The following is a 25,800-nucleotide window of genomic DNA, read 5'->3' as shown; positions in this document are numbered from 1 at the left end:
TGCTACACAGATGGACACTGACAACGTGTGTGCACCACGGACATCCAGCGGTCACTTGCTCAGCATTCTTTACAGCAAGAATCAAGGAACCTGATTAAATTCTATGATACACAAGTCATGTGAAACATCCTGGATTTCAGAGATATGACGTTGCACTCTCCAGTAAAACATTCCACACTGTCATGCACCTGGGTTCAATATATGTCACCCTCCATCCTCTATCCCATTCCCACAGGATTTGTTTTCCTTTTTTTATTCCTTACACACTACCATTTTACTGTACTTACGTGTTACATTTTATTTGGATAATTCTTCTGGTTTCTGTTTTATTTTCTCTTTGTGTTTCTGTCTCAAATACTCACTCCTCTCACCCTTTGGTGTCCTTTCTTTTATATATGAACTGAGGTCAGTCCAGTGCTAACTAATGTATTTGATCTCCCACTGCTTCCAACATATTTTCCTTCATCTGTGCCCCCTTATGCCCTTGTGTGTTACTGATCTCCTTTAACTTGGATTGTTAGTCGTCGTGTGACTAGGGCGTCCCATGGGGTAGGCTGTTCGCCGGGTGCAAGTCTTTCGATTTGATGCCACTTCGGCGACTTGCATGTTGATTGGGATGAAATGATGATGATTAGGACAACACAACACCCAGTCCCTGAGTGAAGAAAATCTCCAATCCAGCCGGGTAATGAACCCGGGCCCTTAGGATTGACATTCTGTTGTGCTGACCACTCAGCTACCGGGGACGAACAGATTGTGATCCACCAACTTGCTCAACAGCTTCCTTTTTTCTTCACTGAAGAGGGATCTTGTGTTGTCAAAACCTGTTGGCATTGTTTTGAAGGTAAGTACTGGCAATCCGTTACACACTATCTGTATTCATCCATACATGTCCCTATATTCATTTTACATCATTGTGCTCTGAATGTTTTGTAACTTAGGAACGCAGTTCCTTTTTGCATTACTTGTCATTTCATGATATCATTGTGCTTTTCACAGTTGCTGGTTTTCATTTTTACTGACATGTGCATGAACTGTTATTTTCCAGTTCACTGAAACGGAGCACCTAAACAGATGTGTTATGATGTCCTTTGAAATAAGTTAATAAACTGTCTCTGTACATGTCCTAGAAACTGTATTGCTATTGGAGTCAGTGTAACCAGTAACAAAATAAACAAATAAAAATCTAAAATCGTTCAGAGTTTCCATGCCAGTAATGCAGGAAAACAATAGTTCTGTGGCAAATGACTTACTGAAACACAAGCATTTTACAAATTTTATGATTTTGGCATTTTAATGAATTTAGTTAAGTCTGCTGCGGACATGCTAACACAGTGATGTGATTCTTCAGTTTCTCCCAGTGTATTTGTTGCTCGAACAGTCCACGGGTATACTGCCGGTTTATAGTGTCCAATGGGCAAAATATTTTGGCGATCAGACATGTTGCCATCATCAGTTGCACTGACGAACTGAGCTCCTGAGGGCGGGCAGCCGATTTAAAACCCCTCCCCCCGTGGGCTGCTCTCTTCGCCGTCCGCACCCGTGCACCTGCGGTCGCGAAGATGTGGGTGTCGGAATCTATTGTAGCGTCGATGTGCTTGCTACGTCCGCCCTGGTCACCAGTTCTTACTTCTTGCTGAGAGTCTTCTTAATTACACATTCAATGCCGGGTCCCAAGCCTTGCTGAAATTGTAGCCGCAATCTCAGTTGATAAGATCTTCCCTGGTGCGAATTTCGGTAGCCTCCCTTATAACGCTGTCCCAATATTTAGAGGTCTGAGCCAGGATCTTGGTACTCTCATAATCCATCTCATGTTTCTCGGACAAAAAGTGTTCTGCTACCGGATGTTGCAGTCGAGTGTGCCTTTGATGTCCTCGGCAATGATCTTTGATGGTGCATACTGTTTGTCCGATATAAGTCTTCCACACTCACAGGAAATTTGGTATATGCCAGCCTTCCTCAAACTGAGGTCATCTTTCACACTTCCCAGTAATGCCCGTGTTTTATTAGGCGGGCAGATGTTTCTTTAATATACGGCCGATTTTCCCCAATGGTGCACCGTTGTACAGAATAAAGGCAGTGGCTACCTCTTCTTCCGTGACTTCATCCGTCTCCACAGGTTGTGCTGTGGTGGTGGGACGGAGAGCGCATCTAATCTGCCATTCCGAGTACCCGTTTTTTCAGAACACGGTTTTGAGGTGTTCCAATTCCTGGGGCAGAATCTCTGCGTCTGAGATGCTGCGCGCCCTGTGTACTAGTGTTTTTAGTACTCCATTCCTCTGAGAAGGGTGGTGGCAGCTGTCTGCATGCAGTTACAGGTCAGTGTGCGTTTTCTTCCTGTACACACCGTGGCTCAGGGTACCATCAGCTCTTCTCTTGATCATGACATCCAGGAATGGTAATCTTCCTTCTGCTTCGGTCTCCATAGTGAATTTGATGTTTGGATGTATGGAGTTTAGGTGTGTAAGGAAATCCAGGAGCTTGTCCGTACCATGGGGCCAGATGACGAACATGTCATCGACATAACAGAAGAAACAAGTAGGTTTCCAATTGGATGACGCCAAGGCTTCCTCCTCAAAGTGCTCCATGTACAAATTCACAACCACTGGTGAGAGTGGGCTGCCCATTGCGACTCCATCCATTTGCTCATAATATTCCCCATTAAACAGAAAATACGTTGAGGTCAAGACATGCCTAAAGAGTTTGGTGGTCTTCTCGTGAAATTTCTGCCCAATAAGCTCTACTGACTCTCGTAGAGGCACCCTGGTGAATAGTGAAACCACATCAAAGCTCACTAGGATATCAGTGTCTCTCAGTCTGAAGTTGTCGAGACATTTCACAAAATCCATGGAATTACGGATATGGTGAGGGCATTTACCTACATAGGGGCTAAGTAATTCACCCAGATATTTTGCCAGCAAGTAAGTAGGTGCCCTAATGTTGCTGACAATCGGGCACATAGGTACCCCCTCTTTGTGGACCTTAGGGAGTCCATAAAGTCTTGGTGGTACAGATCCTTGAGGTGACAATTTCTTGGCGTTCCCCTCTGGTAGATCCGCGTCCTGGAGTAGAGCCCTGGTCTCGTTTTCCACCTTCTTCATGGGGTCAGCGTTGATCTTCCTATAGGAGTCGTCATCTAGCAAGCACCACATCTTCTCAATGTAGTCCTTACGGGAAAGAACAACAGTGGCGTTGCCTTTGTCAGAAGGTAAGATAAAAATCTCTGAGCACTCTCTTAGGTCCCGAATGGCCGTCCTCTCTCTGCTGGTAATGTTAGTCTTCATAGGTTTAGTTCTGGTCAGAGCCCGGCAGGTTTCCCAACACACTTCTGCTGCTTCAGGTGGTAATCACGCTGCAACCTGTTCCACTGCATTGACGATGTCTGCCGCCGGGAGAAACTGGTCATATATATTATAAAATTGAATGAACTTACATTTACATCATTATTTGAGTTATTCTTTTAATATCTCTAAAAGAATCATAAGCTTTTAGAAAGTTATTTGGTGGTTCAAGATTCTATAATCCTTGAGGAAAAAATTCATTTCTTCCATTTCTAACAGATATTTTGTAAATTAACATGATTGAATAAAGAAGAATCAAGTAATTGATTATTTTTTCGATTAGGAAAACAACAAAATTAAATTGAGGCGTATCAAATTATATCCAATTATAATAATTAGTAATATCTAGTTCCGAATTTCTTTTCCCTTGTAAACCAACATATTCAAGTGTTTGAAGTTTGAAGAACGAAATTGGAATTTTTTGATTTTTAACTCTTTCTTGTTCTAATTCAAGTGAATATTCTGGTTCATATGTAACAACAGGAACACGAATTTCCATGCTTTTTACAACAATTTTACCCTTTTTTGGAAGTGAGTGAGTGGGTGTGTGACTAGGGCCTCCCAACTGGTAGACTGTTCACTGGGTGCAAGTGATTTGATTTGACGTCACGTCGGCAACTTGTGCGTCGATGGGGATGAAATGATGATGATTAGGACAACACAACACACAGTCCCTGAGCAGAGAAAATCTCTGACCCAGCCGGAAATCAAACCTGCTCACCAATCAGCTACCAGGGGCGCACCTTTTGGAAGTGTAGAATTATCATTTTCTGTTGTCGAACAAAGAATCAAATCTTCTTGATCTTTATTTGGCCTCCAAGTAAAAATAACAGTTAAATCACCTTAAAACATAGTTTCTTCATAACCTTTAAAAAATCCACAAAATGATTTAGATGGATGAAGAACTTAATTTTTATAGTTTTAATTTTTCTCTTGTTAAGAATACGTCCTTCCATATTTAATTCATTCAAAAGGGTGATGTCAATCAAGGAAGAGTTGAAGAAGAAATAAATGGATATTTGATTCTAGATAAAATACCATTTTCTTTTTTAATTGTAATAACATCAAAATTTTCAAATAGTTATCAATTAGTTTAATATTTGATTTGCCATCATATGCAGAAAAATCAGTTCTATCTGTGTGAATTGAATCAAAACTCATGAATAAAATAGCCTGTTTTGTACCACTGAGGGCAATGCAAATGAAGATATAATTAAGAATAAAGGGGAAAAAGAATTAGAAGAAGAAAAAATTGGGAACTGGAAAAGAGAAAAAATTTCAAAGAAGTAATCACAAAAATTAATTGTCCTGTATCTAATTTGTACCTATAAGAATTAGTTAAACAATTAAAAATTAATCATTTTCATGGCATGTTTCTGATTGATGGATTACTTAATGAGACAAACAATTTAAAAGTGGAATAGTAAATTTAGATAACATCTGATCATGTTGAAACTCACTGGATATTTTGTTATAAAAATAAAGACAAAAAAATTGTTTTTAATGCATTTGGAGGAAATATTCCGAAACATCTTGTTAACTATTTCGAAAAAAATAATCTACTGCAGTCTTCAAAATATACAAAATTGTGATGAAGTAATTTGTGGGCATTTGTGTTGATTTGTTTGAAACTAATATGTATGAATTATAAGTTTAATGATATTTTAAATTCATTTGGAAATAAACTCAATAACGATTTAGAAAAAATAAAAGATTTTCAATCATTAGATCAAAAACACTAATAATGAATTAATTTAAGAATTCAAAAATATTCAATCATCATTAGAGTCAAATATAGTTAATGTAATTAAACAATACCCAAAAGAATTAAATAACGTTTTTAATGTATCTGAATACTGTTTTGATTTTAAGAGTAAAAGAATAGGTAATATCAACGATTGACTAAATGATTTGGATACAGTTAGTAAAAGATATTTGAAAACAAGACTTTTAGAACCTATACAACAATATATAAATGTGTTAATTATGTTTCAAAACTATATATATTGAGAAAGCTTTATCAGATGATTTCTCAAAAACAGATTTAATGTCATATTTGCACTTTTTAAATTATCTTAAACCAATTATTGAATTTACTTTTGTGACTGGAGGTAAACAAAAAAGGCACAATTTCAGTGAATATGATTTTATTCTTAGAAAGGTTTTTGTTGTTGATGAAAGACATAAACAGAGATTTAACATTTAATGATAATTGCACATACTGTTTGAAATGCAAAAAGTTTACTGAAAAACGTCATCCTCATAGATTAACAAATAAAAATGGAGAACAAAGAATTCAAGGAATATGTTCGATTTGTAAAACCAAAATGAGTAAATTCGTTAAAAAAGTTTTGTAGATGAAGTTATAACTATCCGTGAACAAATTATTATTGAATTACATAATAAAAATTTTAAATGAAAAAAATGTAATATCTTTCAGAATTGATTATTTATGGCAATCTGATTTAGCTGAAATAGATTCAGGTAATCTGAAAGGAATTTGAAAAATATATAAAGGTTATAAATATTTATTACATAGTATAGATGTTTGTTTTTTAAGATTTGCATGGGCTCTTCTACTTAATGATAAAACAGGTAAAAATGTAATTGACTCTATCGAAAAAATATTTGAGTTGACAATACGAAAAATTTGCAAACAGATAATGGCAAAGTACTTTATAATAAAGAATTCAAGAATAAATCAACAAATTTAACATTAATCATTATTCAGTTATTTGTGAATTCAAAGCAACTTTTGTTGAACAATTTAACAGGACATTGAAAGAAGATATGTGGAAGAAATTTGATCTTCTATGGAAAATGTAATTGGGTTGACTAAGTTTCTAAATTAATTGATGATTAAAATAACACATACGATTTAACAATAAAAATGCAACCGAAAGATGTAAATAAAGAAACTGAAAAAATCTTATTGAAAAATAGCCTAAATAAAAAATTTGTTAAATGTTGAACCTAAATATAAAATTGGTGATAAAGTAAGAATAGGTTAAATTGAAAGGAATTTTGTAAAACAGTTATACAGCAAACTGATCAACAGATATTTTTGAAGTTGAAGAAGTTATTCATTCCAATTCAATCACCTATAAATTGTAAGATTTAATGGTGAATAAGTAAAAGGACCCTTTTATGAACAAGAACTATTAAAAATTATTTTTTGGATGTTTACCTTGTTGGTAAAGTTTTAAATAAGAAAGGTAATAAAGTCTATGTTTAATGGTTAGGTTTCGATGATTTACACTATAGGTGGGAAAATACGAAAATTGTATGTTATATCTTCTCCATTACTAAAGAATGATAATTTTTCATTACCTCCAAATTGGAGAAGTTTATATATTTTTAATAATAAAAGTTTTCTATTTAAATGGAGTTACGTAATGATACTTTAAACATTTTTCGTATTGAATATAATTTTCATTATGTTTATTATTTCATTAAAAAGATATAGTGTATTTTAATATTCAATTAAAGGTTCACAAAACCGATTTATTGTCAAAATCATTTGAAGATTTTGAATTCGAGTTGCTGGAATAATATGGTTTTAATAAGTTCCATTTATTAGATGCATATAAAATTTTTTATAAATGTTGTTAAATATTTGATTATGAAAAAACTAAATGTAAATTTATTTTTACATTCTGAGAAACGTTTGTTAGTTTATTTATAATTTAAAGTAATTATTCTGGTGAATATCAATCAAAGTATGGAAATAATTTTGAGACAAAGAATTCTTAAATATTCTTTTATTGGTTAATATAAATTTGCTGAATTTAGTGCATAATTGAGTCCTTAATTTTACCCCAGTTTAGATGTCTGTTTCTGACAATATCTATTTGATTTTGTGCATATTTAAATTTTGTTCAGATACATAACATTCATAGGTAAAATCATATAATCTTAAGGGGAGCGGGAGGTGGTCAAATCCAAAAAAATTACGGTGTTCCCCCCCCCCCCCCCCCCCCTACCGAAAATTAATTGGAACATTCCTCTTTAATGTAAGCTTTGAATTATTGTTCTACTCGCCCTAGAAGTGGTTGTTACCATTTCCCCCCCCACGCCTGCAGAGGAAATGGGCGGCCGCTGAATGCATCTAACACCCTCTCGTGACTTCCTGGCGAACTGCTTGGGATTTTCTCGGCCTGTTACGCATACAGCACCTTGTGTTATGCATACAGCGAGTGTGCAAGGATTGGTTACATTGTTTTCTATGACAAATGAAGTGCTAAGAGTGCGGAACATCGTCTCTTTGCTGTTTACCGTTTCGAATTAGTTCAGTGTTGCGCCTGTTGTTGGTAGTATTATACTTCTTGTGTAAAGCGTTGTTCTGGTTACGATGCCACGTTTTAGTAACCATGAATATAAGAAGAGGAAGAACGTAGGGAAAAGAAAATTAACACTAATACCAAGTTGCGATACTACAATTACTGAAACAGTGCATTCTTCTGCTAAGTAACACATGGCCGGCCATAGCCCTGTGACATCTTCTTGCAAATACTACCTTGGGGATGGTGACTCCAAAGGTTTCAAGACTATAGAGAAACTGAAACCATATGGAAATGAATTTGTAGTTGAAAAGTTGGAATGCATTGTGCATGTGCAAAAGCATATGGGTGCACGGCTTTGAAGGCTCAAACAAACTTTGGGTTCAAGTAAGCTCAGTGATGGAAAGATAATAGGAGGGAGAGGCAGGCTTACTATAGAGGAACTGAAACCATTGAACGTCTACAGAGATACTATGGGTATGCTATAAGGCAAAATACTAGTAATGTTAGTGACATGCAAAAAGCAGTGTGGGCATTGTTCCTTCATACTGCCTCTTCCAATGAATACCCTCAACACAGCCTGTGCTCAAAAGATTCCTGGTGCAAATATAATGCAAAAAAGGACTATAATCACAAACATGGTTTGCCAGCAGCTGTGATAAATGCAATAAAACCAATTTTTCATGACTTAGCACAGCCAGAATTGTTACACAAATGTCTACACGGAAAGATGCAGAATCCTCATGAGAGCGTAAACAGTTTGATTTGGAAAGTGATTCCTAAAAGGGTGTTTGTAAGCATAAAAACACTGCACTTCGGCGTTTATGATGCAATAGCAACCTACAACCAAGGGAACAGTGTGAAGTGTGAAGTTCTGAAGGCATCAGGATTTACAGCTGGGGTGAACACTATACAAGCACTAAGAAATATTGACAGAGGAAGGATAAGAGGAGCAGAAAGAAGAGAAAGGCATATGAAGTATGATGGAACAAGAGGTCAGAAAAGAAGACAGAAGAGGAAGCTTTTGGAGGATGAAGAAGAAGACCCTGATAATCCATCCTATAGTGCAGGAATGTATTGAGAAACTTTGATAGCCATTTCCTGTAAATTAGAATTTTTCGAATATAAGGAACATTTTCTCAAAATCCACTCAAGCTAGAGAGATGAAATTTTTATACAGCACTCCTAGTGGTCAAACTTACATTGTAACACAGCCATTTGGCAATATGTTCAGTAGTTTCATTTCAGTTTAATTATAAACCAATTATTTGTAAAAAAATTTGAGTCATTAATAAAAAAAATAATTGGAAGGAAACTAGAAAAGATACTCCAAAATCCCTCTGTCATAACTGCAATACTAAACCACTCTATATGTAAAAAAAATTCAAATTTTTCTATTTGGTAGTTTATTCATAAATGTTCCTCAAACTTAGTGGTTTTAACATGGGCAGCATAGGCACCTCCGGCTCCCCTTAAAATAACAAAAGTTGGTCTTAAATTTCAATTACTCACTTGAGGAACAATATGTGGTAATAATAGATTTATTTCTTCATTTCTGTTGTTTATTATTCCAACTGCGTTACAAATTATTTCTCTGAAACCATTAATACTTTCATCTCTGATTTTATTTAAATTGTCGAAGTGAGATATTTTCTTTTTCATTTTATATAATCATGTTTTTTAATGTGTGATAAGACTTTATTATTAACCCAATTTCAAAATTTATTGCAAAACGCATTTTGTATTTAATAACTAAGGAATATAAACCATGTTCATTAATAAATTTTGTGGGTGGTTTGATATTTTTAAGTAGCATGATTTTACTGTTAGTGAAGTTTTCATATGTTTTACAATATTTTCATTTAACATGTTCATCCTCAGACGTTTATATTGTAAAATATCGCCAAGTCATTTACATAAAACCAGAGATCATGTTTTCATCAATGCTTATTAAAACTTCTTTGTTATTATAAATTTGTTTATTATTTTTTATATCCACAAGTGACTCCATTTATGAAAAAAATTAATGTATATCTCTAATGTCAATAATTTTTTCCATACAATTGATTAGTGAAAATAAATTATATGTCCCTTGGGCAATCTATAAAACGATATTCAAGAGAAATTAAAATAACAAGACATAATTTGCCATCAAAATCATGTTGTAATAATTGTAAAATAAAGAAACAGAAAGAACATCTTCATAATTACCATGTTAAAACATTTATTTGTGAAAAATCTGCAAAGGAAATTAAAAATTCTTAAAAATATATACATAACTGCGAGCATTCAAAAGATGAGATATTAGCTTTAAAATATCGAAAAGATAAAGAAAGAGATTATCAAAAAGTTGAATGTTTTTATGGAAAATTTGTTTCTAAATTTTACTTACCAAAAAGATAAAGAAAGAGATTATAAAAAGTTGAATGTTTTTGTGGAAAATTTGTTTGTAAATTTTATGTATCAAGACATCAAAAATTACAATACCATGAAAGAATATTAAGAAATTAATTATTTTCTATTTTTATTTAATGTTATGTCCAACTGTTTAATTATTGTAAGAAATCATTCTTATTATTTATTTTATTTTGATGTAATTTATAATGACCATATGGTGTTGTATGAATACGATTTTGTATTACAACTCATTTATCAGCACTTAAAACAATTTTATTACATCCAGCTGTATATAATTAATGTTTAAATGATGTAATCATATTCATTTTTCTATTTTGTTTTATTTTCTCAGTTAAGCATTTGTTATAATCATCTAAGGTATTTCACTTTTCACAACAGATTTCTTAACTCCATTAGATTTTTTCTCTTCTTTTTCACCAACTTTATATGCGTAGATTTTCTGTCTTAAACTAAAGTGTTCCAACATGCCTTTTCCACAATATTCATATTTAATTTTTCCTAAAACTTTCTTATTTCCTTGCAGAAATTCATAAATATTATCTTTTGATTAATCACTGGTATTAAATTCATCTATCATGATTTCATATTTTTATAAAAATCTTCAGTTCTTATATCGTATAAGAAAAAATTAGTATCCATATAACATAAATCACTTTTTTTAACATATTTTGGTTTCATAACATTCTGGTAAAATCATAGATTTAATATCTAGAATACCCATTCCAATATAAATTGATTTGTTGAACTTTATTTTCATTTTCTTCATATGAAGTGCTACATAATTGTTTGATAATTCTGTAGTATGTTCATAATTTCATTTTTAAATGTAATTCTTATATTTTCTTGGATCTGTTATGATGTTATGATTTTAGTATTTTGTCTTTTTTTTAATATTTGACAATGTTCTTCTGACCTCTGAATGATTCATTAACTTGTAGAAATCTTTTTCAAAATCTTTAGTTTCCTGTTTTTCTCTTTTCTGTGTTTAAATCTATATATTTCTTCAATCAATCTGATTATTCAAATGATAAGATTCTATTAATTTTCTTTAATTTTAATACAAGATTTAATCATTGTTTAAGATTTTCAAAATGTAAAACATATTTTTCTTCATTTTTAAAGATGTTAATAATTTATTTCCTCCTTCAGGTACTAAAGGTTAATCTTTGTGTAAATCATGTAATTTTCTTAGATATTCTAAATCAGCTTCTAAAACATAATCTTATTTACAATCATGTAACATGTTAAGTATTTGTTCAGAGTTAAACCTTTTTGGTTCCACCCAATTGAAATTTTTAAAGGGTATAAAATCAGACATTGTCCAGTCATGTAAATTATTTCCATCTAAATATGCAATATAATCTGATTGTTTTTAGCTCAAAATATTTCATATATGTATTATTTGATTTTGCATATCTTTTAATACCCTGATAAATTTCACCTCGAATTTCTCTTTCAAGAAATAATATCATACCATAATCATGTAATAAATCTAATTTGATTCCTGTCATTTTTAACATAGAATCCAAAGATAATCCTGGAACTGTAAAAGACCAAGCTGGATCAAGTTTATAAGATTTAATACATGCATTGCTAAAATTTTTGAAAGTGTCTGCTAAAATTAAATCTTCAGATTCGTTACATAATTTTGTATTCATCAGAATTTCTATTATTGAATTTCGGAAACTGATTTCTTTTTTAAGTAATTTATTTTTCTGTAATCTTTATTCAGAATCCATTTATTCACAAGGGTAAACTCCTTTTGTTAATTAGTAAATCTAATGGTCACCTTAAAATATTTTGCTGTTTCACTAAAATTATTCTTTTGAATACTGGAGGATAATTAATCAGCACTTGATACTGACTCCTCCGGATTTCCTTTTCCGGGATTTTAGTGCTTCCTCTAGGTAGATCTTAAAGAGTGTAAGGGCAAGTGTGCATCCGTTTGTCGCCTCAGTCTCTTGAGGTAGTTGATTTCTCACTTTTACCATTGCCTTACAACCTTGGTGGAGGAGTCTGACAGCTTTCACATAGCTCGGTGACACGCCATTATCGTTTAGACTTGTCCATAGCTTGTTCTGAGCAATTGTGTCATAAGCTTTCTGGAGGTCTACAAAGACAAGGCGGTTCGCGAGGCCCATTGCTGTCCTTTTCTCCACTAGGTTTTTTAGGTTAAATACTCCATCAGTACAGGAGCGACCAGATCTGAATCCATTTTGTTCTTCAGATTCATTTATTTCTTGCCTTTTTCAACTCTTTAGGGGCTTCGTCACCTCTAAGGCATTTGTCAAAAGTCACTGCCAATATCTCAAAGAGTTTTGATGGTGCTGCTGTAACCAGTTCTATGTAAATTAAACCTGGACCAAGCATCTTTCTCCTTTTTATGGCATTAATTGCATTTTGGACTTCATTTGGGGTTATCGGTGGCATATATGATTTCAATGTCTGGTGGGTTCTCAGTGATTGCTGCTCTGTTCTCAGTTACAAGCCCTTGGTAGTGTTGTACCCAATGCTGCATGCTAATTAGGTTTATATCTGTTTTATCTTTATTCTGTGTTCTCATTGTTTTTAATACCTTCCAGGATTTATTTGCATGTGTATTCCCCATGCCTTTTTCTCTTTTTTCACCGGTTTTCTGCCAGGCTTCATTTTTTGCCGTAATTATTGTTTTCTGGGCATCTTTTCTTTGCTCTCTGTATTCCCGCCAGCCATTGTCTGACCTTGAGTTCAACCGTTTATTATAAGCTTTCTTCTTACATTCTACCTTCTCTTGTACTGGATGGTTCCACCACTCATCACATGTTCTGTTACTCTTTTGGATTTCTTTTTTTCCCAGTGCTTCATAAGCTGCATTATGGATGGCTTCTTTAGCCATCTCATACATCTTATCTGCAGAGGTTTCGTCAATGGCAGCAAGTTTTTCTGCTAGCCTTTGCTGGTACAAGACACGAGTAGATCTATGGTCAAAGCTGTGTACATTATCTTGGATATTATTAGCTTTCTCTGGCTCAGTTTCCTCTTGAATTCCTGTGTCTTTTTTTCATGTAGGCAAATGTGATTTTTTGGTTCTTATTTATAAAGAATAAAACTTTTTAAATTTGAAGAATTTAAATGAGGAAATGAGAATTTGGTTTTTTCGATACAGACAAATGAGATTTTTTTGGTATGAGAAAACTGTGAAATTAGGTTGTTTGTTTGTAACCTGGAATTTTTACTCGAAAATGCTCTTTGCACCAGAACTCTCATCAGTACATAGGCATATCCTTATTCCATTTACACATATACTATCTGCCAATCTCTGTTACTAGAAAACTTGAAAGTAAAAGCACAAATCTCCCTGTACTAAGAATACATAGTAACCCAACAAAATAAGACAATAAAATGAAAATAATGTAACTTACCACAGAGCTCCATATACATTCTGTAAGCTTTGTCACATACTGACATGACCTGAGTGAATGTACCTCGTGTGCAGCCTGTCTGCAAGCTTCTGATTCTTTACTTCCCTTCTTGCCCCAGCATTCTTTGCTGATAGCAGCACTAGCACTTGTGGTAAAGCATCCAGAGCTCTCTTAGAAGGTCTAATGCACACTACGTGGACAGTGGAGGTCCTTTTCAGTAGTTTTAATTTGTGATGTCATTTCTGTGACTTGGTATAGCCCTTGACAATGCATAATCAATTTCTTCATTTTACCCTTCAGTGTATAGGGGCTAGTTCGCCAAATGTATGTTTCAGCAACCTAACAGTATGCCATCTCATTGTCTCTTGTCATTTGAGTGCCTTAATATTTGCATTATTTGCACTCTTCGACACATCTCTTAAATTTTTGCAAAATTTTGTGTTGATTCCCTGATTTTCCAATTTTGACTTTAAAAATGTCAAAAGATGATGGCATCTACCTTCTGTACCCCACCTCATATGACCAGGCCCCAACACTACCACACACCTTTGGATTATAGCAATCCATCATGCATGGCAAACTGTGGCTGTTATTTGAATAGCTTTCCGTCCTCATCAGTTGTTAGTGCCTTCTGCCATACTGTTGCATATTGGTCTGATAGTTCAACTAGTGTGTGTTCACCAGAATATTAGTGTAGGCTTTTCAGAAAATCTGGTGGTGGTGAGAAGGATCCAGATGGCACAAGCTGTGAAGCAGTCACTGAAATGAAAAACATGTTGAATGGCGTGCTCGGCAATGGGGTGGTCCACCCATTTCTTGGACACCATTTGTTGTGGCCATTCATGTGGACAGACAGCTTGTTGGTTGTCATGCCAATGCAGCAGAGTGGTTGCAATATAGCTTGTAGATCATATGGCTGGTTTCACAGGTAGTGCTGCCTTTGATGCTGGAGTAGGTGGTGGTGGAAGGATGCATGGGACAGGTCTTGCATCTTGTTCTATAACAGGGATATGAGAAGGGTATGAGCCATGAGGCAAGGTGCTGGGAGCAGGGGTTATGTAGGGAAGGACGGGTATATTGTGTAGGTTCAGTGGGCAGCAGAATACCACTGTGGAAGGGATGGGAAGGCTACTGGAGAGGACATTCCTCATTTCAGGATATAATGAGAGGTAGTCATAACCCTGGCGGAGAATGTGATTCAGTTGCTCCAGTCCTGGGCCATACTGTGTCATGAGGGGAATGCTCCTTTGTGGCTGGATGGTGGGACTTTTGGAGAAACTAAATGCTGAGATGAAGCTAAATAATGACTATGAATAAAATAAAAAGTTGCTGTACATACTGACTGAAGAATAGGTAAATTGTACGTAGGTCCATTGTTACTTGGGGTAAATTGGAAATTTTATGAGGATGAATGAAGAATGATTTCCATTTACTGTTGACTGTAGTTATCTGCAATGACAACAACATTAATTTGAGTAACCTTAGAACATATGAACAGTTATCAAAACCATCTGTATGTATCATTTTTTGGCAAGAGTAAGCTCTAAAGAATTCTTATTTTAATCAGTTAGCCAAAGTGATAAAGACCACCAGTCTTGCCGGTGTGGTGAAGGCAGGAGCTCACTATCTGTAGCAACATCGACAAGATCAATGGCAGATCTTTGGTACAGAGCCCAATGGAGGGTCTGAATCACAGTTTCAGACAGTTCTGCAATAGTGTAGGTTGCAGATTTATCGACTTGTTGCTGTTAGAAGTAATTTATCTCGTAGTGTAATTGAAGTAGATAGTTCCTGTGAGATATTATGGGGAGAGGTCCCACTTGCCAATGCAGTAAATTAATAATTGGTTCCTCTTACTGACACCCCCCCCCCCCCCCCCCCCCAATTCAGACTACACTTGCTGAACAATTCATAGCAAACATGAGTCTCATCACAAATAGATAGCCCGCTCAGACAATTAGAGTTGATGATGACTTCAATCTACCCTTGATTTGTTGGCAAAAATATGTATTCAAAGCCAGTGTTAGGTATAAAGCATCATCAGAAATTGCACTAAGTGCTGTCTCTGAAATCTGTTTTGAGCAATTAGTGAAGGAGCCTACTGAAAGTATAAGCGGTAGCAAAAACATACTTGACCACTTGCTAATGACAAATAACCCTGAGTAAATAGTGAGCATCTTGGCAGATACAGGGAATAGTGACCACCACAACATACAAAATGACTAAAAGTAAACACAAAATATATCTACTTAAAAAAGCAGATAAAAATTCTCTTGACGTCTTCCTAAAGGCAGCCTCCACTCCTTCTCTAGTAACAGTGTAAGTGAAATTACACAATTTCAGAGACTGTACTGATCTCACAAATATGATTTTATGTATATAGGCTGAAATGGCGAGTGAAAATTTGTACCAAGACTGGGAATTGAACCCAGGTGTCCTGCTTACTAGGCAGGTGCATTAGCCACTAAGCCAACATGGAACAGCAGTTCACACAACTGCACAGATTACCATGGCACACCTCCCTCCTCGATTCAAATTCTCACTGCTGCCACAGTCTACATTAAATTCATTCCCTCTTACACATGAACAGAACTGACGAGGCTCTCCATGTCATGAAATAACACCTCAGCATCAAATGTAAATGGGGGATCCAGCCTGCAACTCAGATGCAGATACTTATGCAAATGAAATGACTCAATTTCAGAGACATTATTGGTCTCATACAGATATCATTTTATGTATACTGACTGAAGTGGCAAGTGAAAATTTGTATCAAGGCCAGGAACTGAACTGGGGTCACCTGCATACTGTGTTCATGTGTAAGGGGGAATTTAAAGTAGACTGGGGCAGCAGTGAGAATTTGTATTAAGGTGGGAGGTGGGTAGGAGTAATCCATGCAGTTCTGTGAACTGCTGTACCAAGGTAGCTTCGTGGCTAACACACCTGCCTAGTAAGCACGAAACCCAGGTTTGATTCCAAGCCTTGGTACAAACTTTCACTCACTGCTTTAGTCTGTATAAATAAAATCATACCTGTCTTACATGGGTTTCAGGCTGGATCCCCCATTTACATTTGATGCTGAAGTGCTATTCCAGAATGTGGAGAGTATCAACAATTCTGTTTGAATGTAAGGGAAAATTTAAAGTAGACTTGGGCAGCAATGAGAATTTGGATATAGGAGGTAGCTGTGCCATGATAATCTATACAGTTGTGTGAACAGCTGTGCCATGGTGCCTTAGTGGCTAATGCACCTGCATGGTGAGGAGGAGACCTTGGTTTGATTCCCGGCCTTGGTACAAATTTTCACTCACCACTTAATTCTACATATGTAATAACAAAGTAAGTATAGACAAGATGAATCTGAAATTCAGAGAAATAGTATCTGAGACAACTGAGAGATTTGTACCAAATAAATTAATAAAAGATGGTGCTGATCCCCCATGGTACACATAACAGGTCAGGACACAAAAACTTCTATATCCTTTAAAGTAAATGTAATAGGTAAGGATAGTAAACTGCAAAAAAAGTGTCATATTCATGACCACAATATCAGACAATAAGAATGTACATTTGAGATGGATTCATGCATCTCTGTGCCAGAAATGTACTGTCCACATGCAACTTAAATTTTATAAGAAACTCTCCAAAAACATAAAAGCAAATACTGAGCTCAAAACCTTTGGAAAATCTTTGAAGTCATGTATGTGGCATCACTACATTTAGACAATTAAAGAATTTTTGAGTGTATGAAGCATATTAATACAGCAAACATGGGAGGGGGGGGGGGGGGGGGGGGAGATTTGCAATTTAAATTTATGTGCATAGAAATGTAATGTACTGTCATATAACTTTTGCTTGTTTAGGTAAAAATTTACCCATCCAATGTTTCAGTCATAAGCTGCTTTTGTAAGAAAGAGAGTCAATAAAAACATAAAACTATGCAATACAATCCCTTAAAAGTGCCTGTAAAACCATGGATAGTTGAGCGAAGAGAATAACTAACTGACAGCCATTCCTTTACCCATTAAAAAAGGAAATTCCTTTATGAGTCTGCACTCAGCCATTTCTTTTCCCATTAAACAAGGAATTTCCTTTATGAGTCTTCACTCATTGTGCATATTTTGTGAATAAACCATGTATAGTTCACTATTAATTTTTTGTAATTTATTACCATGTTTCAGCTACAGTCATCATCATATAACTGCGATTAAAATTAAAGGAATATAATTGTTATACAACAACAAGGTGCAAAAGTTAAAAAAACTAAGAAGTTAAAAAAGTTAAAAATGCTTTTGAAAGTACAATCACCAAAAAGCTTTGAACTTGCAGAGTAAGATTCGGTGTCAGTATTGAAATCTATTTCTAATTGGGGCATCATCTAACAGTTGGCTCAAAATTTTGTACAAAGGTTAAGTTGTAACTACCATATGGCACTAATATTGGGGAACATGGCCTTCAAATTTTATTTTATTATTTATATCTTTCTCTCTCTTCATACTTATAAAAAGATAGGCAGTCTTTAAAATATAAACTTTCAAAGTCAGGTTATAAAACACAATCATAATTGCATACTCACCAAATTAGCATTTCAGATTGTGTCAATTAGCCCTTGTAGAGTTCACTAAACTAACGAGTATTCAATGAAGCTTCTAGATGATAATCTCTGTATAACAGCTGCATGAACTTTAGTATTAGATACATTCTGCTATGATAAAATGTAGCAGTTATAAAAATAGCACCTTATGCTATAATTAAGTATTACTGATAAGTAAAAAAAGTGTGCCCTATGAACTAAAATTTGCCAAAAACTTCATTAAAATGTGTCTACTTATAAAACAGATTGTAATGAATAAAACAATCAAATTATTAAATTAAAATCTCTTTGAAGGCAACTCCATATTGTATAAGAACCAGCAACTTGCTCCAAGAGGCACTAGGTTGGCACACACCAGTGAGAGCTCCACCAGCACAGCAGGGGTGAGGCAAGGCATGGTCTAGTCAACAGCAGGAGAACCGGACACAGTCAGCAAGTCACTCTAGCAGTTCTGTAAAATTTCAAAAAACCAGTTAGGGCTAAGCTAATTCTGTTCATTCAAAATAGTTTGTAGAGTTCTATTTTTGTGGATAAAAATTTCTAATTCTTCCAGATTGTTGAAGGCTTATCCTCAGGGACTATGTGCAATAGTTCCAGGCTTTTAATTGCCTATCCTAAATTATTCTTATGCATTTTTAAATTCATCATTAGTGCTTTACCATTCACATCGTAGGATTGTTCCCTAACCATTGTCACGAGTTTCCTTTCAGCTAGTCCTACAGAAAACTTTTCACAGTCATTGCAGCTTATTTTAAATGCTACTGAGTCACTGTTTGTCATGTCTAGTTTAAATTCTGGGGCGTAAACTTTGTCCCAGGCTCCCTCTGGTTTGAACCTTTACTAATGTTAGCTTGGATAATGCTGTAAATCTTTTTTTGATAGCTCCTTTGTTGAGTACTTTTCTCATATTTAATTTTCTGATACATTTTGATGATTTCACTATTCCTACACCCATTTGCATGACCTTTATGCATAATTATTTGAATCTCTTTCTCAATTTTGCCTTCATACAAGGGTAACTTCATGAGTCTGTGTATTATAGACCTACAGAAAGCATACTTATGTCTTGAGGGGTGACATGACTTCACATATATGATCACATGGTATTGGATGCTTTCCTGTGTATACACCTATTTTGTGTGTCCCATCATTGTCAGTAGTTACAAGGCCCAGAAAGATTAAGCCTCTCTTTCTCTCTGTTCCTCCTTGCACTCATTTACCTAGTGACTTCTTATATTTCATCAGCATTACCTCTATATAATAAAATAATATCATTGACATATTGACATATCTCTTGTAATAAATGATTTGCTGATCTATGTACTGGTTCTCTTAAAAGAATCTGTTCTCTAGATCATTTATAAAACTCTTCTGCGTAAACTATTGCCCATTGTTAATCCCTTCATCTGCTGATATGTATGGTCATTAAACGTATAATAGCAGCATCTTGTCAATGCAAAATGTATTTAATACTAAACTTCATGCAGCTGTTATACAGATATTATTGTGTAGTTTCACTGAATACTTGTTATTTGTTTAATGAACTCTACATGGGATTACTGAAGCCATCTGAAAATGTTTGTGCTAAATGTTCAAATTTTAAATGTTACCTGTCTTATTATAAGTATAAAGAGAGAGAAAAATATAAATAATAAAATAAAATTTGAGAGGCATATTCTCCCACTCCAGTGCCATCTGATGATTTCCGAGTTAGATGTTGATGAAGACGGACCATGCTGTAGTGAAGGATGTGACAGATCACCATCCGATGGTGCTTGCATGATTGATGGCTCCATCTGGACTCCACTTACAATGAAGCAGCATTCAGCCACTGGACAAGACCTGGACAACGGGAAGGATTTGTCACACTCGCTGTGTAACAACTGAGAATATTTTGGTCATGAACCACATTGCTATCAGTGGCTCACTACACTGATGAGAGGATGAGGAGCACAAATTATTTGCTGCACAGACGAAGCAGCATCCTGCTGCATCACCAGCGGTAACTTCACACTGCCTGGAGTGGCCCTGCCGTGATGCAAGACATTATAGTACTGTCAAGGAAGGCTCATCCAGTCACAGCCACTGAAGCAGTCATTGTCCTGACCAGGCAGACTCTGCCAGTGGTGGTTCACCATGAAGAAGCCACAGCACTGCCACAATCAGCCTTGCCAGCCACGATTCCGCAAGAGGCTACAGTGCTGCCCAGCCAGTCATGGCAAAGGAAGATGCCATTGGCCTACCTGAAGCAAATCTGGTATAGACCCAAAAGGCATGTCCCATAAAGATGACCACATGGGAGTTCCGCAGGCCTCGTGCAAGTAGTTTGCAGTGGGGGATGAGAATGACTTCTCATCTCTATCCACCTCTGTCCCATGGCAACCAAAATAGAGGGCACAGAAGGGTGCTCCTGCTCCTTCTCCACAGCAGGATACAGACAGCTTTGTCATACCAAAGTGGGAACACACTGCATGGACCCAAGTGCTCAAGTAAGTGTAATCATTACCGATCCTTACAGGGAACCATTTTGAGATGATGCATGAAGCAGTTGCAGGCGTTGACTTAAGACACCACCAACAAGGGAACCTCCCCCAATCATCATATAATAGCAGGAAGTATACAAAGATTTCCAGTTGATAAACTGGAGATGAAAAACTTGACATTGATCCATGTTCTCGATGATGACCTTTATAAGGTCTACATGGCAACCACCGATGACCACACCAAGCTCATGACTTACATCCACACCAAGGGGCTCCAATGCTTCATGCACAACATCAGGCCTCTCCATCTGCTGAAGGTTGCCTTCCTCATCTCCCACTCAAGATGACTCGGACCACATCAAACAAGAACTGATGACCCTGGGCTATGGCATCTTGGCCCACCGAACTCATGCCATCACCTAGGACACACAGGAACATGCCACTGCTCCTTATAATCCTAGTGGACAGCACAAATAACTGGAAGATTTTGCATGTTACTAAGATTGCTGACGTCATAATGGAGGTTGAACCACTCCATGCCAGTGGCAGATGGGCTCAATGCTTCTTCTACCATGCCCTCGACTACATGGCGCAATACTGTACAATGCCAACCCATTGCATTAAGTTCACTGAGTCACATCAGAACTGCGAGTGCATGAAGAAGGTGGCAGACTGGTCACCTTGCTGCAGTTGCAATAAGCAGGATGTGGCCAATGCTTTTGAGGTCAATTTCACCCCAGTAGTGGATGTTGTGAATGATGACCACATCCACCTTGTCAACGAATAGCTGTGTACCTTCCTGGCAGCTTGTGATGTGGGCAGTGCCGTACCTCCCATCTATGAAGAGAAAGCTGCATTGAAGCCTCAATCGCTCGACACCAGCCAGGCAGAGGGCAGTTATGGGATCACTAACGTTCTCCTATGACAGGGGATCCACTGAGCATGTAGCTGACATCTTTAACAAGATTTTTCATTTAGGGGCTACTCATCTGCATGGTAACTTGTGGAAGTGTTCATCATCCTGAAAACCAACAAAGACCCTCAGCTGGCACTAAACTACCATCCCATCAGTCCCCTCTCCAATGTTTTTGAGAAGCTCCATCTGCAGTGTTTGCAGGCACATGTCAACCAGGAATGTCCCATGCCTGATGAGCAGTTTGGCTTCAGAAGTGGCCATGCCACCTCTCACCAACTACTACACCTGGTTGATCATGCCATGAGGCCACTGGAGACATGGGAGTACTTTGGTGTGGTGCTTCTGGACAGATCTAGGGCGTTGGACTCCGTGTGGCATGATGGCCTTTGGTGCACTCTCTTTGTGCCTTGGGTTCCGATGTCAGATGGTGTCCTCCTGTGTCCTACCTTTCTTGCAGGACCTCCCATGTAAGGACCAAACAAGGCACATCCACCCTGAGGCCAGTACATGCACCGAGCGTGGTGGCACAGTGGTTAGCACACTGGACTTGCATTTGGGAGGACGATGGTTCAAACCCGTCTTCGGCCATCCTGATTTAGGTTCTCTGTGATTTCCCTAAGTGTTTTAGGCAAATGCCGGGATGATTCCTTTGAAAGGGCATGGCCAATTTCCTTCCCAATCCTTCTCTAATCTGAGCTTGTGTTCCGTCTCTAATGACCTCGTTGTTGACGGGACGTTAAATGCTAATCTTCTCCCCAGTACATGCAGGGATGCCACAGGGGTCTGTACTTGGTCCCTTGTTGTACTCTCTGTACATTTTTGATGCACTGTGGGTGGCATGCGTGGCACTGACTCTCTATGCCAATGACATGGTTTTGTTCACTCACAGTATAACATGAGCCACTGTCTCCAGCCTGTCTGTGATGCTTTGGTTGTGTGGGCCACCAAATGGGGCTCTATTTCAATCCTGTGAAGAAGAAGGCAAGTCTCTTTACATAACGAAAGCCCCCACCAGCTCTCCCACCAGTCGCCATCACAAGAGGCTCCCTGTGGACCAAGACTGTAACTTACCGTGGGGTGAAACTCAACCAGTGCCTCACCTGGCTTCTTCATGTCCATGAGATCCAGAACAGGGCTGTGGGGAGCATCTGTGTGCTCTATCCCTTGCTCAACCCCGTGTCAACACTTCCCCCCTGCTGTGGTATTATACTCTACTTAATACTGGTTCATCCAGTGTTGGAGTATGTGGTCACGGTATGGGGGTATGCTGCTAACACCCACATTGCCGCCTCCCACATTGCCACACTTCAGCAGGTGCAGAGTAGGGTGTTGAATCAAGTGCTGTGCCTTCCCTGGCTCTGCTCGACACGTCAGCACCATGAGGATGTGGGCCTCCTGCAGCTATGAGACAGGTTCCACTTGACCACACACGCATCTTACGAAAAGGCAGACCCATCCCACAATTGTCTTGTCAACAGTTTGGCCCACCAGCATCACCACTGACTGACTATGCTTTAGCTGGACCCGTTGTGTGAGTGATTCAGTCCACAATGGCATGAGGACCAGCACCTGCACTTCCCAACAGCCTGGGCCCCCATGACAGGCCATAATACAAGTCAACATTGCCAGGCCATGCAGGAATAGCATGAGTGTGTACCCTGCCACAGGGCAGGCTCAGCATGCTTGCCCATCAAAGCAAAGCAAAGTGCTACCTACTTACATCTTCCTACAAATTTTTGAGCCAACTGTTGGTTAACACCCAACTAGGCGTAGGTCTTAAGATGGGTACTGAACATTGTTCTGCAAACTCTAAGCTTCTTCGAGAGCATACTTTTAAAAGTATTTTTTTAACATTTTAATTTTTCATTTTTTATACTTTTCTATTGTATAACAAATGCCTGTCATTCTTTATGTTCCTTTAATCTTAATCACAGATATCTGATGATGGCAGTAGCTGAAACAGCACAATAAATAAAGAAAATTTTAATAGTTACTTAGACAGTTAAAAAGAGCTGAAAAAGTTTTTGGGACATGTCAGTAAGTATGTCATTGCATTTTATTATGCAGAAATATTTATGATAGAATGCATGAAAGAAAAACTTGGAATGCATACAGAATTTCAATTTACTGAAAACTATAATCATCAAATAAAAATGATCAACAAAATTCTTTGCAAATTGTGTTGTAAGATGAATGAAATGGAAGTGCTCACAGAAGGCTTTTAAAAAATGGTCTAAACTCAAAAAAATAAAAACCATGAAAATAAATTGAAAAATGGATAATGTTGTGTTAGCAGAAACACAATGCACATGTTTTAGCTCACGCAGGCTGGTGTGAGGAGGGAAGAACTATACTGATGTGAGGTCTGGAACATGACAAGGAATTAGAATTCAGAAAGTGGACATAATTAGTTTGATACTTAACTTTAATCCATTAATGATGAACGTCGCTCTTGACGGTACATGAGTCACAATATTATCTGTTCAGAAAACATAGTAACTGAATATGGCGCTTTACTAGGTCACAGCAAATGATGTAGCTGAAGGCTATGCTAAACTGTCGTCTCTGCAAATGAGAGCGTATGTAGTCAGTGAACCATCGCTAGCAAAGTCGGCTGTACAACTGGGTGAGTGCTAGGGAGTCTCTCTAGACTAGACCTGCTGTGTGGTGGCACTCGGTCTGCAATCACTGATAGTGGCGACACGCGGGTCCGACGTATACTAACGGACCGCGGCCGATTTAAAGGCTACCACCTAGCAAGTGTGGTGTCTGGCAGTGACACCACAGATATTATTGTAAGTCTGCTTCTTCAATAACACTTATGTTATTACACACAGCTTACTTACAATTAAATTGCAGAAAATAATAGTTCCTGACTGTTCAGGAAATACACCAAACACAAGATTTCTGGAGGTAGATACCATTCTAAATGTTTGTTGAGTAATTGCCGGAGAGCACTGTTTGTAGGTTCGACAGAGAAACACTGTGATATGAACTACACTCTTGGTACACCCATTGTGATGTTCCCTATCTGTCTTCTGGTTTGAATTTGTCGACTTCTCGTGGCTATAATTTTCTGCACCTGAAATAAAACAGTGTTTTCACCATGCTGGTGCAGAACTGCTGAACTTCTCCTCAGCCGGAATCAATGGTTGAATTAAGAGTCTTCTGTGAAATATGGAACTCTCAAAAACAAATACAAACAGTTTCTTGTATAACAATCTCCGTATATTGTTTCATCAAAATAAATAAGTTCTCCTATACAAGACTTTTCAAGCTGAGAAACATCATATGTTAATTTGCCCAGATATTACATAACAGTGTCTATAGACCAGTTTGATACATTGTTACCTGAATGATTATTATATAAGCTGCTTCAGTTTTGTCCTGGAATGCTCACCACATTGTTTACTCAAGCCATCTACTCTGACCTTGCTCTGCTGCTCCATGCTCCAACCTGGGATGATGATGCATGGAGCCATTGAAAGTACTTTATCTTGTGGAGTCACTGCAATTGCTGCCTCACCTTGAAGACTCGCAACACCCCTCGGTACATTCATTGTGTACAAAAACACGTAACAGAAACCACAGAAAGTTGCACTCTCCCAAATATTTAATCACTACATTGCTTCTATGAGTAATTTGTGAGCATCATTTGTTGACTAGGTAGATACAGAATTACACATCTTACTACTGGAATGGAATGTAACACCACTTGATACACCAACAGTTCGTTCACTGAAAATACTATAGTTGGTTGAATGGTGGACAAAGACAGCCACATATGAGGCAGGGGGGCTAATCAAATGTTATCGGTAGGTAGTCACAGAGTCCAAATGACAGCCCAGGAGAAAACCACATTGTCAAGGATCATTGTCAGCTGGAGAGCTTGCTGTAAATTTTGGCTGGTTGACAGAAGAGATCATGGTAGTCCAAAGGAGCCATTAAATTTGTTGGAAGTGTTTTGCCATGTGACATTATGCTGGATGTATGCATGTTGATTGATCCATCATTATGTCTGGGAGGGTAACAAGAACTCTCAGTCTACACGAGAAGTGCTGAAAACAACATTATCACGTGATATGAAATACTCAGAACACAGGCTACCATAAACGCACAACTACGTACACATAAAATTATTTTTCAGTCCTTACAAATAAACCCAAATGTAAAATCCCTGTAAGTATATGGAGTTCAAGAAACCATTTAACAAGAAGAGAAGAAATGATAAAACTGAGAATGAGACAAATAGGAAAAAGGCTGATATTGGAATGTTCCTGTTGTTCATGTAAACTAGTCATAAACACCATTGTAAAGAGACTGAAATGAGCTCAAAGAACTAAATATTTAGAGTTAAAAATGCAAAT

The 25,800-nt window shown here is 37.1% G+C and overlaps 1 protein-coding gene across 1 annotated transcript in view; it reads left to right on the top strand.

Annotated features, from left to right (window-relative positions):
• Nucleotides 1-25,800, top strand: part of LOC126482131 (protein eyes shut-like) — a 259,779-nt gene that overhangs the window by 203,893 nt on the left and 30,086 nt on the right. Inside the window, 1 exon segment of the mRNA XM_050106108.1 lies at nt 14,393-14,398. Coding sequence (XP_049962065.1) covers nt 14,393-14,398 — 6 coding nt within the window.

This window comes from Schistocerca serialis, chromosome 5 (assembly GCF_023864345.2).
Source record: "Schistocerca serialis cubense isolate TAMUIC-IGC-003099 chromosome 5, iqSchSeri2.2, whole genome shotgun sequence".
NCBI classification, from domain to species: domain Eukaryota; kingdom Metazoa; phylum Arthropoda; class Insecta; order Orthoptera; family Acrididae; genus Schistocerca; species Schistocerca serialis.
Note: the sequence above shows the minus strand (reverse complement) of the source record. Positions and strands in the feature narration are given on the sequence as shown.